At 28.4% G+C, this 16,041-nt stretch overlaps 3 protein-coding genes across 3 annotated transcripts; 2 read left to right on the top strand and 1 right to left on the bottom strand.

Moving 5' to 3' along the window:
* Positions 1–412: 412 nt before the first annotated feature.
* On the bottom strand, positions 413–5,106 carry LOC113375616 (cleft lip and palate transmembrane protein 1-like protein). The gene is made up of 8 exons (XM_026615548.1): positions 4,779–5,106; positions 3,004–3,196; positions 2,765–2,910; positions 2,379–2,664; positions 2,037–2,225; positions 1,570–1,742; positions 1,053–1,304; positions 413–491 (listed from the first exon to the last, which is right to left on the bottom strand). The coding sequence occupies exons 1-8, from the start codon at positions 5,033–5,035 to the stop codon at positions 413–415; spliced, it is 1,575 nt and encodes a 524-aa protein (XP_026471333.1). The 5' UTR covers positions 5,036–5,106.
* Positions 5,107–5,545: 439 nt separating this feature from the next.
* On the top strand, positions 5,546–9,074 carry LOC113377641. Its single transcript, XM_026618021.1, has 8 exons — positions 5,546–5,819; positions 6,447–6,745; positions 7,557–7,690; positions 7,757–7,929; positions 8,068–8,223; positions 8,398–8,507; positions 8,580–8,751; positions 8,914–9,074. The coding sequence occupies exons 1-8, from the start codon at positions 5,745–5,747 to the stop codon at positions 9,028–9,030; spliced, it is 1,236 nt and encodes a 411-aa protein (XP_026473806.1). The 5' UTR covers positions 5,546–5,744; the 3' UTR covers positions 9,031–9,074.
* Positions 9,075–10,257: 1,183 nt separating this feature from the next.
* Positions 10,258–15,251, top strand: LOC113377042 (exocyst complex component 2). The gene is made up of 16 exons (XM_026617209.1): positions 10,258–10,408; positions 10,477–10,629; positions 10,913–11,105; positions 11,200–11,471; positions 11,611–11,825; positions 11,897–12,012; positions 12,135–12,253; positions 12,402–12,583; positions 12,765–12,973; positions 13,040–13,154; positions 13,248–13,430; positions 13,631–13,815; positions 13,911–14,136; positions 14,530–14,714; positions 14,991–15,047; positions 15,129–15,251. Exons 1-16 carry the CDS (start codon positions 10,300–10,302, stop codon positions 15,202–15,204), a joined length of 2,595 nt encoding a protein of 864 aa, XP_026472994.1. The 5' UTR covers positions 10,258–10,299; the 3' UTR covers positions 15,205–15,251.
* Positions 15,252–16,041: the final 790 nt, after the last annotated feature.

Raw genomic sequence — 16,041 nt, 5'->3', positions numbered from 1 at the left:
CGCCATTCGTTGCCATAGACAGTTTCTGGGAATGTCTGAAGAAGTGGAACATCCACAAAGAATCTGCATGAAACTACAGATTACATGATTTCTCATCACAAGCTGGAGCCCTTTAAAATTCAGAGATATACAAAATAATCATAACAATTTTCTGCTGTGAGAGAATTTGTACAAGAAATTCATCTTTCATTCAGCATCCTTATATACTACATAAATTGTGCTAATTCCATTTGCAATCAATTTTTGAACACAATATAGAAATGAATTATAGTATTATATACTATAATTGCATAACAATAATTGCATAACGATAAAAAAAGTACAACAAAATCATAAAATTGTTCAACAATTTATTATAAAAAATCAGCAAAAATTTTGATACAAATATCAAACAAAATTAGCAATAATTTAACTAATTTGTTTTCTTCACATCCTCTTCCTCAATAGCTGCTGCTGGATCATCAGATCTACTAGCATCAACAGGGTACAACCTAATAAAGAAATTCAGATAATATATTGTTTTTGTATTGATATACAGTAGAATCGGCTTAGTATGATGATGAATATATTAATCGAACGCTAATTATGACGTATTCATACTGCAAAATTTGGTTTTCATATAAAATTCCATATCAAATAGTTGGATATAATGACCTCCTTTACATATACACATTGCTTATAACGACCCATTCTTTCAAAAAATATGTCCATTTTAATGATCAATATGATTTCACACCTACTGTAACTGGGGGGGAAGGCAACAAAGGTTTTTGTGCTCATGACTACTGCCCCCTTAAAGACTGCTTTTTACCGTTTTGCTTTGTACTGTTTTTGTTGTTAAATTATTAACTTAATTGTTTTTAGAATTACTTAGGCTAGTCCTGAGCGTGCCGGATTAATAGACTTCTACTGAACATATATATTTACATAAAATTTTCAGAATACTTTATACACCGTCCACATATTATGACGAATTTTTAGTGTCCCTTTAATGTCATACAAAAGCAGATTCTACTGTATTATTACATATGCAATTGAAGATATACACGTACCATCTTTGATACAAATAGATTATGAAAACAATATCATCCCTGAAACAAGCTACTCTGTGTGCTGTAGGCATTGTTATGATAAAGGCAAACACGTCATCTATAAATGTATTAAATGCCTTATACATGAACGCTCTCCATGGTAAGGCTGCCACAGACTGCAATTTGTAATTCACAAACAATTGCGGGAGCATGAATAAAAATCCAAATGCATATACACCGTTTACCAAACTGTGTACACACCATGAGTACCAACTGTAATTATATATTATATATTATAAAATGCATTAAAAAAAAAAAAAAATAGATAAATTATACAAAGTTTGTAAGAAGATGGCAATCAATTTGTCTATCGTTCTAAAATAACTTAAGATACCAATTAAACAATAAAATCAATCAAATATAGGCCAATTCAAAAGCAATATTGTTGAAAAATACATGTAGTTACTTATACTAAATCAAACTGTAATATATATTTTATATTTATAGAAGATTATTATGTCTAGATATAAAATGTCACCTTTTATGAGGTTGATAAATCAATGAATAAATTGCACCACACACGCAAAGTGGATACAAAACATAGCTTAAATATTTCATTGCTTGAGCATCCACATCTTCAGTCCTCTTTTCTTCTACATCAGTATTTTTTGTATTAAATTTGACTTTAAGTACTTTTCTAGCCTTCCAGAGCTAATAATAAAAAATCATAACTTATTTATAAGATATAAAAAGTAAGTAATGCTGACAAATAGCACACTTTAAGTATGAGTAAAACATTGTCAGAAATATCAATAAAAGCATACATAAAAATATTAACTTATTTTTATGTATGCTTTTATTGATATTTTATTGATATTATAAAATAAAAATTAAATTAAAATTAGCTGAAAACAATTTTGTATACATGCATTCAATTATTAATGTATAAAACATTTCTTATAATATTTTTTGTAATAACCAAATACATTCTAATTATTATATCACCTCAATGATTGTTCCAATTCCGTGAGGTATGAGAATCAATAAAGAAGTATGTTCATCTAATAAATAAAGAAATACAACAATTTGACTGAAAGTCCTCCATAAAACAGTACGACTTGATAACCCAATCATATTCTTCTTTTTCCTCCAAAATAGCACATCATTCTTAAATGCTAAGAAATCAAATAGTAACTGAAAATCAAAAGTGACAAACTTAAAACCAGACATTTGATTAGTATTTGAAATAGATACATTTAGAATATAATATAGGAAACTACTACTAGGTTATAAATGTTAGAAATTATTAACGATTGTTTTTTTTCATTCACATTGATAAATACATACATGTAAGCTTCCAATTAATACTGTGCCACAAAGCAAATAAATATTTGTGTCTGCAAATATACCCTTGACTTCATCAATGTCCTTATCTGTAAAGCCCAGTTTCTTCATGGACAATAAACTAGATTCTACATGTAATAATAATCTCAGTCTGCCTATAGATACTGGTATATAAGAAACAGTAAAATTTGTTTTTTTAATATCTTTAGATACTTCAACAAGATCTCTTAGACGACTACGTAAAAAATCATGTTGCACTATAGGTAAAAACTCCCTTTTCGAATTTAATCTAAAAATATATTAAACATATACATATATAATATTAATAGTATTACTTATAATTTTATTTATGTCAATAAATTTAAAAAAAATAGTGTTATCTTACACACCGCAAATGCCGAGTTAGTTCATATGGAATGTCTTCGCCTGCTATTTCAATTTTATCAGTTAACATTGTGAATGATATTCTAGACTTTAAATGAGTCACTGGTTTAATATTTTGCACGTAATCCTTGGTGTCTTCATAATTATCTGACTTTGTTTATTCAATATTTATAAATATTATTCAATATTAATAATAAATTTCACTTGGCACTTAATTCATCATATTAATTTAAAATCAAATTACCTGATCTGATAGCAAATTAAAATATGCTGCTTGTGGCAATGCATATTGCGTAAGTTTAATACGTTCTGCTACAATATGAACATTTTTATTCATTTTTGACCACTCCCATGATTCATCAGAATTTACAATTATAATATGCATAAATAAAGAACCATTGTTAATAGTTTTTTCGGGCAAATCCAAATTGATAGTTCTAAAATAATAAGTGTAGCATCATATCAGTATGTTGAACAGAAAAAATATATGAAACACACTTGATAAAAGGAAATATAGATATATATATATATATATATATATATATATATATATATATATATATATCATGAATAAAAATAAAAAAAAAAATCTATAGTTTAAAATTTATAAGCTTTTAAATAAACCTACAACTTTCGTTTTTGTGATAATTATTTCATTATTGTGGTTAATTTTTCTTAATTTTGTTCATTTAAATTTTGTATTCGTAACCGTAAATAACTTTTCTAGAACCGCAGTCAAAAATAATGACACAATTGCCCCATGTTTTTTAAACTATGAATTTAAAATTGTTTGGTTTTTAAAGCCTTTGAACATTAATAAAAAATTAACCTTTAGGCACTTAAAAGCAATCAAGACTATCACCCAATTACGACTTGAGGTTGAGTTCTTGGACACTCTGTATATATGTAGAATGCAGACGGTTGATAACTTAACCAAGTAGAGAAAATACAGGGAACTAAAAGTCGAAGCACAGGACCAGGAAGCAAGGAAGCGAAAATGTGAAAAAGAAAATGCATAATAATTAATGAAAAGTGATTAATGGTAATTGGAATGATAAAAATGGGAGAGAAAAAAAATCATTGGCTTATGGTGCTGTTATACCATGAACCTGCCTTCAGGCAGACTACTATTTAATATTACATTTATATATATATATATATATATATATATATATATATATATATATATACAGTGGCGTCGGAACCAAATTTTTGATGGGTGGGCTCGTTTTTTTTTTTTTTTTAGATAGGCAGCCAGTGGTCTTGTTTTTTTTAGAGATATTAGCCCATATAATTTTTTGAGATTGATGGGTGGGCTGAGCCCCCCCATCAAAATTCATGGGTGGGCTCAAGCCCACACAGCCCACACGGTTCCGACGCCACTGTATATATATATATTAGGGTGGTCCTTAAAATGGTCATTTTCGAATTTCCTTGCTCCCAGGGGCTCAAATGATTCCAAATTGATAAAAAACAATTCTCTGAAAGTTTTAGCTCTTAATATTAACGTTTAGATAGAGCGCAATTCAATCAAAGTTTGTATGGAAAGAGCATGGAAACAATTTTGAAAATTTAAAAAAATGTTTTAGGTATAACTTAGCGACAACAAACGAATGAATTTTATTCATTCATTTGTTTGCTAAATTACATATAAAAAACATTTTTTAAATTTTTGAAAATTTTTACATGGTATTTCCATACAAAACTTTGATTGAATTGCGCTCAATCTAAACGTTAATGTTAAGAGGTAAAACTTTCAGAGAATTGTTTTTTATCTATTTGGAACCATTTGAGCCCCTGGGAGCTCAATATATATACATAGCATGTTTAACAAATAAACTGGTAAAACAGAAGAGTGTACAATGAATTTAAGAATAAAATAAGATGAATACTGTTTATTTGTTGTAACGCTAACTAATGAGAAGTAATAAATTTTACTGCCTTTGTCGATTTCAATACACATATAAAAAATTATACAAAGTATTGTATATTTAAGCTCTAAAGTGATTAATATCATACTTTTCAAATGGTTCTAAATATTCAAATTTATTCAGCCTCTGTATTAATTTAACATCGGATGGGGTTGGTTTCGAATTGACTGACGTATACAGTAACAATTGTAACTTAGGATCATGTTTCAGAAACGATGTTAAACAATACTTTGTCGTTTCAGAACATGTTGAAGGAATAAACAATTGTGCTAATGTCCACATAGAATGTATCATATATATAATAAATATGCTAATTAAAATAAAAGATATAGACGGAATCCACATTGTTATAAACGTTTCACTAATTAAAAACTAATTTTAATATAAATTAAATGCTACTCTGTATCACATTTGTATCAAATACAGTTGAGGTTAGGTTACGAGTATGTCGTGTCAAATAGGTTTGTTCGTTTGTTGTCAAAATATTGGCTAAAATAAAGGCCGATTGGTAAGCTGTTTGCACAACTTATTTTGTACCGGTCAATATAGTTAGCTATTTGTGATATGCAATATTACATGTCTGGTTTAGAAACATAATCCACTTCTATTAATATCTATAACGCTATTACCGTGCATTCAATATTTACTATGTGTCATACGAAAATTGAAAGTATCTTAAATAAACAAGTAAACTGCAGTCATCAATTTTGAGTAACTTTAACACCAGCCTCCTTGTAATCGGCGTCAAACATCGATGTCAGACATAACTGAAATAAATCACTTCTTACTTCTTCAGATTTTAGCCCTATAATTTTATTAAATGTCCTACTATAATTAATTGAAACGATTCTTCTAAATTGTGATGTGTAAAATTTCGGAACTTGGTGTCAAAGTGAAGTGTTAATAATTTCTTCAACATTTCCAATATGCAAGCTATGTGAACTTTATAAATTTCAATTCAGCTGGCATTTTAATTAGTGCGCTAATTAATTATTATGAATATTTTTACTTAAGGCATATGTTTTAATATTAAAATCAGCGTTTAACTTTAATTATGAGCGACTGTGATAGCATTGAGAGTGAAGAAAGATGGGATGAAGATTTAGTTGATGTGCCCTGGAAGGATAAAGTGAGATATCGAAGAATCTTTTCGTGAAAATTTAAATTTTGATTGTTTTAATACATAAAACTACTTTGATTTTTAATTTAATATTACACAATGTTTTGCAGAATTATGTGACAGAGAACTATATTATTTTATATTTGTTATTAATGGGTGATTTTCAAACTTTTAAATCATCCTTTATTTTTTCGACATATCGTAATACATATAAATGCCTTATTCATATAAGAATACTCGTTAAAGATTTTTAAAATAAAGCAACATATTGATCCGTATTGATTTTTTTGTGGGGAAAACTATGTGAAAAAACTATACTAATCAAATTGCTTTGTAAAATAAATAATCATGAGTGTATGGAGTTTACTTTAAAAAATTCCAAACAAGTATTTATAAATGTTTAATATGTTATACTATTAGAGTATAAAACACTTGATATGAAAATACTTAAAAATTCATAATGCAGTTGTTGCCTATCGAGAATTAAGTTCGAAGATATATATATATATATATATATATATATATATATTACATTGATTCTATTTTTGTTTTCTTTTAGTATTATAGTATTTACTTGCATTGTTGTTTTATACAAATACTTTTTAATTACTAATTTTTTTGTTTATGTATTTCAAGGACCAAACATGTTATATATGCAATGGCTACTATGGACCTTGCTTTGAGGATCCAGTTTGTGGCACTTGCCATGCATTCCTATTTCCCGACTTAGAAAATAGACGAATAGAAATAATAAGTGAAAAGACAGATGATGAGGATTCAGGTAATGATGAACCTAATGATTTGGCTATTGATCACAGAATGAGGCGAACTCGAGAAGCATTACCTGAATATATGAACATTGTTGGTTGGAATCCAGATGATGTGGACAATGCATTAGGAGATCAAATTAATCCGGATGCAGAAGCAGAATATGAGTATGTGTAAATTTAAGTTATCTTCTAACTATATATATATATATATATATATATATATATATATATATATATACATAATTCTATTATTTAACATTTAGTTTATTATTTTCATTAAACATTGTTTAAATTTGTGTAGTTTGCCTAGTTTGAATTTCTTAACTTGCTGAATGATGACACACATGCAGTGTTGAAACATACATAATAAATAGTTAAATTATTTATTGCTTTTTATTTTAACTATTTGCTTGCAATTAAACATTTCAAAAATATGTTTCGAAGTCGAACAAATAATTTAAATTTTATATGTTTATATATATATATATATATATATATATATATATATATATATATATATATTAGGGTGGTTCTTAATATGGATGTTTTTGAATTTTCTTGCTTTTCTCTGAAAGTCCGGACTCCAACTAAAGTGGGTTGGTTCTTCTTCATAAGTGAATACTTATTTTATGAAATATGTCAAATTGTTATTGTAAATTTTTTATTTATGATCAAAATAACCAAATACAATGTTATTCCCAAAATATTGATTTACTTGTTGCTAAGTTATGAGAGAAATCCCATGTTATTTCCATAGAAATTTAGGTTGAAGAGCGGACTATCTTAAAGTTAATATTAAGGGCAAAAACTTCCACAGATTTTTTTTTATCAATTTGAAAGCATTTGAGCCCCTGGGAGCAAGGAAATTCGAAAACATCCATGTTAAGAACCACCCTAATATATATATATATATATATATATATGTTTATTTATTTATTTATTTATTATTTATATTTGTCTAAATTAAATATTTTAGAATACCCGAACCACCAAAAGATCTTGTACCTGTAATGACAGTTCCAACACTATCTCAGCAAATACAGCTGCTTTCAAATCCAAGAGTACCCGATGAAAAAAGTGGCATGATAGTTAAAAACTTGCCACCAGAAGGTTTGTTAGCTTTTACTTAATGTAATTAATAGAATGTTTCAACTTGATTTAATTTGTTTCATATAGTTCTACTAGCTATATTCAGTTATTTGGATGATTTATCCTTATGCAGTGCTGCATCTGTGTGCACTTATTGGAATCATCTATTAAAAACACATATATCCATGGAAACATGGCAAAAGTTTACAAACGCCAGGTGGCCATTATTTCCGAAAAATCGTCAAAAAGATTGGTTTAAGGTAATTTTGTCCGCATGTAGCATGTGCATGAAGAATCGAGTAAACCTAGTGATGCTATTGCATAAAATCATCAATTTTGAACTCCTTTTTTTGTAAATATGGTTTTTACTTAATAAATGAACTTTCATATATTTTCAGACATATACTGCTTTGATGGATTCATGCTTCTGTCGAATGTGTCTGACACAAATGTCTCACAAATCTACACCGATTGGGGAGCAAAGTGCTTGGAGACAAAGAAGGCTTAAAAATGAATTAAATGCCATAAAGAGTGATGCTCCTGAAGGAATTAAAGTAAATGAACTAATGGTTAAATTCTATAATATTCAATATTATAGAATTAGTGCTTCTACAGCTCATGTTTCTACAGCTATTATATTATAAATTTATATACAAATAATTAGTGTAAACTTTTAATAAATATGCTGTCCTACAATGCCTTTAAAATATGAATTTATTATTTTACAGGCTGTACCATTGGATGCACAATGCTGTCATTGGCAAGCTGTAATATCTGGGCCCGAAGACAGTCCTTATGAAGGAGGAATGTTTTTTTTGTATTTACAAATGCCTTTGACGTAAGTTGTATCTAGTCAACTTTAAAATTATTTCATCTCTCAAAGCATTAAGATTTTACAAAACAATTTCAGATATCCCATTGATCCACCAATAGTTCGTTTTTTAACAAAAATTATCCATCCAAATATATCAAGGCATGGAGATGTAGGAATAGATGCCATAGAACATAATTGGTCACTTGCACTAACTATATCAAAAGTCTTATTATCAATTCAAAGTTTACTCACAGATCCATATACTGAGGTTAGTAATTATTGCATAAACAATTTTCAACTAGTACAAGTACTTTTCAATGTGTAGTAACAAGTTCTTGTAATCACAACAATTTTATTATATTATTATTCTCACATGATTTTCAATTGCATCATAATTTGTATGGTCAATGTTTATAAATTAATTCTACAGGTCTGTATGGAGCCATTACTCGGCAAAATGTACCAAGAAGACAGACCTAAATTTGATCAACTGGCACGACAATGGACTTGGAAATATGCTATGAATGATTTTCTATTTCACAAATAAAAATCTTTACGACATAAATTTATAAAATTGACAGTTCTCAATTTATTAATACAAATATTAATATGAAATAAGTAACAGTTACAAAAACTCACAATGAATTTACTATATTATTTTCATATTGTTTATAAAATTTTTATGAAAACACTTTTTGGATAAAAATTACTATAAGATATGTACTGTTTAATATTTTTATATGAAGTATAATTTAATTTTATTTTATGTTACAAGGAAATACAATGTTATAAATGATTAATATGAGATTTGGCCAAATGTAGCAATTAAATCCATAAGAATATGACTGTATTCTGTAATGTGCAATATATTGCAAATCATATTAAATATTAAGTTCTTAATGTTAATATTTATTCCTTATAAGTTGGAAAATTTCTTTGTTACATTTATCTAATATAAGAATCTCTTATGTAAGTCTATATGAATAAACAGGTTTAAACTATAAAATATTATTTAATTTGCTGAAGTCATAACTTGTCATGCATACGAAATTTAATTTTTATTTACCGTTCAGTGAAAAACACATATATAAAATTTTCAATTGAATGAAATACAATGAATAAGAAATATTCTATAATAAACAAATAATATTAAACATATAAATGTTTTCTTGTTGTTTAAATTTAGGATAGAATTTATTTAGAATAAAGTGTTATCGTTAGGATGCAAGAAACCAATTTTGTGTTTATTTATTGTATTTATACCATTTATGTTTATTTATCAATGGCAAGAAACTAATTTTGATTTACAAACATATTTTTATAATATTATTACATGTTACATCCATGGTCACATGAAGTTGATTTTAATTGGATATATTAAAACACGTAACTTTTCTAGTCGCAAACTTTAATAAATTTCAGTAAAATAATAAATAATTTCTCTTTATGAACAATCTGCTTCCTAGTTCTATTTTAAGTGTATAGTTTATTACACAGCATATTTATTATAAATGTACACTTCGATAAGGAAAGAGAATATACAGGAGAATATACAAACAATGATCTTATAAAATGTATTAGCAAAAACAAATTAACTGTTGATGTGTAAATTTCCGGAAGAAGTTAGCTTTACCATTTAGTCCACATGAACGCTCTAATCGCATCAAGTGATAGTTTAACGGGCTTGCCAACTAATTAAAATTTTATTCTTTCATAAAGTTTCTGAACCTGACCATGTGACATTTTTTGGGTGACATTACAGTAAACATTAGTTTTGACATTGACGTTTTGTTATTAAATTGTTATTAAATCTACCATGGCCCCCCAACCTGTGGTGACAGGATTATCACCAAAGGAAGGCCCTCCAGGGACCAGGGTGACAATCAGGGGCGAACATTTAGGGACAAGAGCCGCGGATTTAATTGGTTAATATCGGTTACTAACATAACCTATAGAAATTTAATTTTGTGTATTAATCATTTATCACTTGAAGGATTAACTATATGTGGGTGCGATTGTTTATTATCGGCCGAATGGAAATCACCCAACAAGATTATAGCCAGATCTGGTCCTGGGAAAGGTCGTGGAGACATAACAGTTACTACGGCTTCTGGGGGCGTTGGAACATCCACTGTCCAATTTAGAGGTGAAAAGTTAAATGAAAAAATGATTATTGTGATTTGAAACGAGAAACGACTTTGCTCAGCTGATATAGTAAAATAAATATAGCAAGTTAAATAATGCCATTTTTTATAGTATCAAAAAAAATATTTGAAGGTAAAAGTTTATATAATAAAATGTAATTATTAAACAATGAAATTGTTTACATAGTTCTATAGAATAAAAATAATATTATATTATTTTAATTTTCTCTATAACAATACATAGTGAAGTTATTAACTAAATTTTCATATGATAATATTATGTAGGTTATCATGAAACTATTGGCCCTATGAAAGAAAGTGCTGTCTGGGTTGAAGAAAGCCCATTACATAGTTTAGCTTGGGGTAGACGGTCATTAGCACCTCCAGGATATAGTCAAGAGGATCCATTAGGTCTCAGTACAGAAGGTTCTGATAATAAATTTCCAGAAGATGATCTTAGAGAATTATTTCCCGATAGGTAATGAACATTGTTACATAGATACTTATGAATATATATTATTAAATTATTATCATATATTTATATAAAAATTTCTTGTTTTCTTGAATTTCAGTTGTGGAGATTTGTCTTCAGAGCAGTTTAGTGCAGCTTGGTTTTTATTAGAAAATCATCAGAATACTTCATTTGAAGATTTAAAAGCAGGATTAGCATTTTTGAAAAGAAAAGTAGAAGCTCAAAAAGAAGGACAACTGTCTTTTCTTAAAGCTAATGCAGGCTCTGTATTAGAGCAGTTAGATACTCTAGAAGCCTTAAGAATAAAATTTGATGAAGATGTTTTGAAATATGGAAATGATCCTACAGGTCCCCTACAGAAAGCCATACAAAGTAAATAAAGCTTTAGAAAATAAGCCATTAAAATTTCATTAGAAATTATTTTTTAATAGTTTTAAACCTGAATCATTCTAAATTTTTGGAGTTACAAGAGCAAGAAATTACTTTTTCTTACAATTTGTATTTTTTGTAGAGTCAATTGTGGAAGCAGAGTCAATTTTCAATGAAGTATTAAACAGAAGAGAAAAGGCTGATGCTACCAGGAATGCCTTAGGTGCATTAAATCGGCATAGAATGCTTTTTCTTTTGCCTTGTGAATTACAAAAATATGCTGCACGAGGTGATTATGATATGCTGGTTAATGATTATGCTCGCGCAAGAAACCTTTTTGGTAAAACAGAAGTGCCTGTGAGTGAAACAATTTTTTAAATAGGTATATCAATTGGCAAAAAGTAATGTTTATTTTATATATTTGTTAGATTTTTAAACAAGTGATGGAGGAAGTTGATAAATGTGTAGAAACTATTAGAGGAGAATTAAGAGAAAAATTAAAAGAAATGCCTAGCACAATAGAACATCAAAAAAAATTAATCAGGTAAATAGTCAAAAGATAAATAAAATTATGGCTGGCATAATTAACTAAGTTTTCATAACAATTATCGCTCTTGATGAACTCTAATCTTTTGGTACTTTTCTAAAATTTATTTACTTAAATAGGGCTTTAGTGCATCTAGAAAGTGGAGGAGATCCTGCTTGGGAAGCACTAAATAGTAGATCAATTTATTTGGATCATTGCTTAGATAAATGCTGTGAAGAACATCTTGCTAGTGAAGCAGGTGATTACATTATTGTATCGAAATTATAAATTTAATATCATCGAATTTGTAAATAATGTTTTTTCTTTGGTTTTCTATGATGATTGGAAAATGTGCATTTTTTCCCAACATACATGAATTCTATCATTAGTATATGATACCATTATAGATACGAAGACAAAATCACCTCGCAGTACACCAGCTCAATCAGTTCCGCCTAAAGTGTTATTTTGTGAAGATTTAACAGAATGTGCTGCAGGACAATTACCAGATTTATGGCGTTTGGGACAAGCTTATTTTAAAGGTGAATTACAAGTCTCTCCGGATACAACCAAACCAGCAACATTCAAAGTAAATATTTAAAAAAAATGAATATGTACTACAAAGATAAACTTATTGTAATTGAATTTTTTTGAATAGTAATGGTAAATTCGTGGAGAAGGCACGACACATTCAGGGTTCACTTACAAAAGTTAATCTTTGGGGTATATAATTGTAACTAATATATGAATAAAGTATATGTTTTTCTCAGAAAATGATATTAAGCTCCATTGAAAAATTCACTAGTGCCCTTAGAAAAGCTCTCATTCCGAATATGTCTTCAAAACATGCAAACCAACAACTTGGGCCATGGTTATCACATTGTTTACATTACGTTAGAGCTGCATATGCAACTTTAGTAGCATTGGATTTGCCTTCTGAAGCTTTAGAAATAGTTTGCAAACTTATTTTAGATCTTCGGTAATTTGAATATATGCTCATATTGATTTGTTAAAGATTTTTTTTAATCTTGTGGCTATATTTCAGGGTAAATTTTATAGTAAATGTGTTCAAACAAGCTACAGATCAAGTTAACGCCCTTCCTGTTAAAGAGACTTGGCAGATTGATCACAATGGAATACATGGAGGAGGAACAGCATTAGTAATACCAGAGAACATTTCAATAATTACTTATTATATCTTTTTTTATATCAATTTATATATACATATATATATATTTTTTTTTTAATTTTAGAGTGCAGAGCTTGAAAAAATTGTGACAGAAGCCTTGGAGGCAGGTCAAGTAGCACTTAAACCGGAAATTAAGGAAAATCCATTAGAAGGCGCTGCACAAAAAGAAATTATGAGCCAAGCTCAAAATATGTTGTTAGCTTTTAACGGAGTTTTGGAAGAATTGGCATTTAGTAGAGCAGATGAGGTATTTAATTAATATATTATCTTTTTTTTCATTGCATTTTCTTAAGTGCTTGAAAATATTTATAATTTTTGAATTGACAAGTTGAAAATTTTATTCAGGACGTATTTAATTAATATATATATTTTTTTTTTTATTGCATTTTCTTAAGTGTTTGAAAATATTTATAATTTTTTAATTGGCAAGTTGAAAATTTTATTCAGGACGTAGATGAGTTATCACCTGGAGTTTCACAATTGATGGGACCTATGGCAACACCGTGGAATGATGAAAATCATTCTTGGAGTGGAAATACAGCTCCTTGGGAACTCAGATTATTGGCAACGATTGCAAATTGCCGGCATGTTACCAATGTAGTGCTACCTCGACTTGCTGATAAGTTTTCCATGTATGCAAGCATGTGTTTGTTTGATGTTCTATTTTCTATGGACATTAAACTTATTTTATATTTTTCATAAAATATTATTATATATAATTTAATAGAAATGGATACCCAACGCTCTCTCTAGACCCATTACGGGGATCCCTACAGTCACTTAGAGGCTCTTTGTTAGACACATACACAGAACATAGGAGTGACCCTTTGGTGGGTACTTTAGAACCATCAATGTATCTTGGAAAATTTGACTGGGACAGAGCCGTTACACCTACTGGGTTAAGTCCATATGCTCAAGAGTGCATTGGGAATCTCTTGGCGGTGCATGCTGAGGTATAGTGAAAATTTAATTTATATATATTGGATATATTATATTTATATAACTTTGATTGAATTGCGCTCTATCTAAACGTTAATATTAAGAGCTAAAACTTTCAGAGAATTGTTTTTTATCTATTTGGAACCATTTGAGCCCCTGGGAGCAAGGAAATTCGAAAATGACCATTTTAAGGACCACCCTAATATATATATATATATATATATATATATATATATATATATATATGTGTATTTTCTGAGAAATTTATAGAATTGGAAAATAAGCTTTAATTGTATGAAATTATATATTGTGAAGACAAGATATATGAATGTCTTAGTAGCCTCTTTTATTCTTTTGCTTTAATTGAAATTAATATTATATTAAATATCACATTTTTCATCTCATAGGTTCATCGAATATGTCCATGGCTTGTGGGAGAAGTACTGTCTCAAATAGTTGGTACTGTCGGTGAGGAATTAGCGCGTCTTATGAGCTGTGTGAGTGAATTTAATGAACCTGGTACAATTCAGGCAACCCTTGATCTTACTGCGCTAAGGGACGCACTGCAAACTTTCAGCACGCCACAATCAGAGTAAGCTTTGTATTTGTTTGAATAGATGATTCAGGGTTTGTTCCATTCGAGCTCAAACTTTCCGAAACTGATGAATACTGAGTCATGTACATGCGCGTCAGTTTTGATCAGTCTTCGTCAATTTGGGCTTGGATGGAACGAACCCATAATTTAAGCTTTGTCATATAATCACATGTGAAATTTAAACCCAACATTGTTATTGTTTATATTGGTTCGTGTTTTATTTCCATCAAGTAAATGATTCAATGTTATCAAATTGGAGCAATTTGTTTTCAGATCATTCTTCAATGAAGCCATGGATGCCATACCAAAATTAAGTTCAAAAAATTTACAGTAAGTAGTAAATGCTTTTTATTTAATATAATGAGATAATTCAAAATTTAATTTTAAGAAAATAAAGATATTTCTTTACAGATTTGTTAAGCAATTGTTGAAGACCATTCGTTCTAGGATGGCATTGCAACTAACATGCTTCGCTTCTCCCACGTGATAATTATAAGTATTTATTGATGTACATAAAAATATTCAAAAGATTGGAAAATATGCTTTGTTAATTATATTAAATAATATATTGTAAAGACAAAATATATAAATATGTTACAATATTTTTTTTTCATTTAGTTTAATTGAAATTAATGTATTTCTAAAAACCGTTTACTGAAGTTATACTTCTCAACAATTTTTTCTCATTCAATACTAATTTAAGATATTGTAATTAAATTTCTTAAAATAGAAAATGATAATTCATTCATCTACAATTATAAGATGAAGAACAGATCCTTGACTTAATATATTTCACCAGCACAATTTATTAATTACACAATTAATAAATTTAAAAATTCAAGAAAAAGTAAAAATATCGCAGAATTGAGTCAAATTACACCTATTTTGAATAGATATAGCAAAGCTGTAAAAAATATGATGTAAAATCTACAATGTTTTTGAATATTGCATGAGAACGATTTGCGAATTTAAATGCATCACAATTACAACCGCCTGTCGCATTTTTAACAAATCGATTTATACCTGTTAATATTTTTATATTATAATATGGTTTTAGATTTTGAATATATCATTACACGAAACAGCGAAAACAGAATGGACGAAATAGAAATTGCGAGAAGAAGAATTATGTGCATATTTTGGAATTATGCAAGCCAACATACAGTCTTGAATAACGAAATCGAACAAATGAACATTTACAACATAAGAAATACAATACCAGTTTCTCAAAAATGTTAACGACTAAATGATAGTATGAAAAATTTCATCAGTTGTAACAATGATTTTTCTACCATAGAAATATTTTACCTGTTTTATGATAGTT

Source organism: Ctenocephalides felis, unplaced genomic scaffold (genome assembly GCF_003426905.1).
Source record: "Ctenocephalides felis isolate EL2017-DRISC unplaced genomic scaffold, ASM342690v1 CF-g0.4_SCAFFOLD_01886, whole genome shotgun sequence".
Classification (NCBI taxonomy): Eukaryota; Metazoa; Arthropoda; class Insecta; order Siphonaptera; family Pulicidae; genus Ctenocephalides; species Ctenocephalides felis.
Note: the sequence above shows the minus strand (reverse complement) of the source record. Positions and strands in the feature narration are given on the sequence as shown.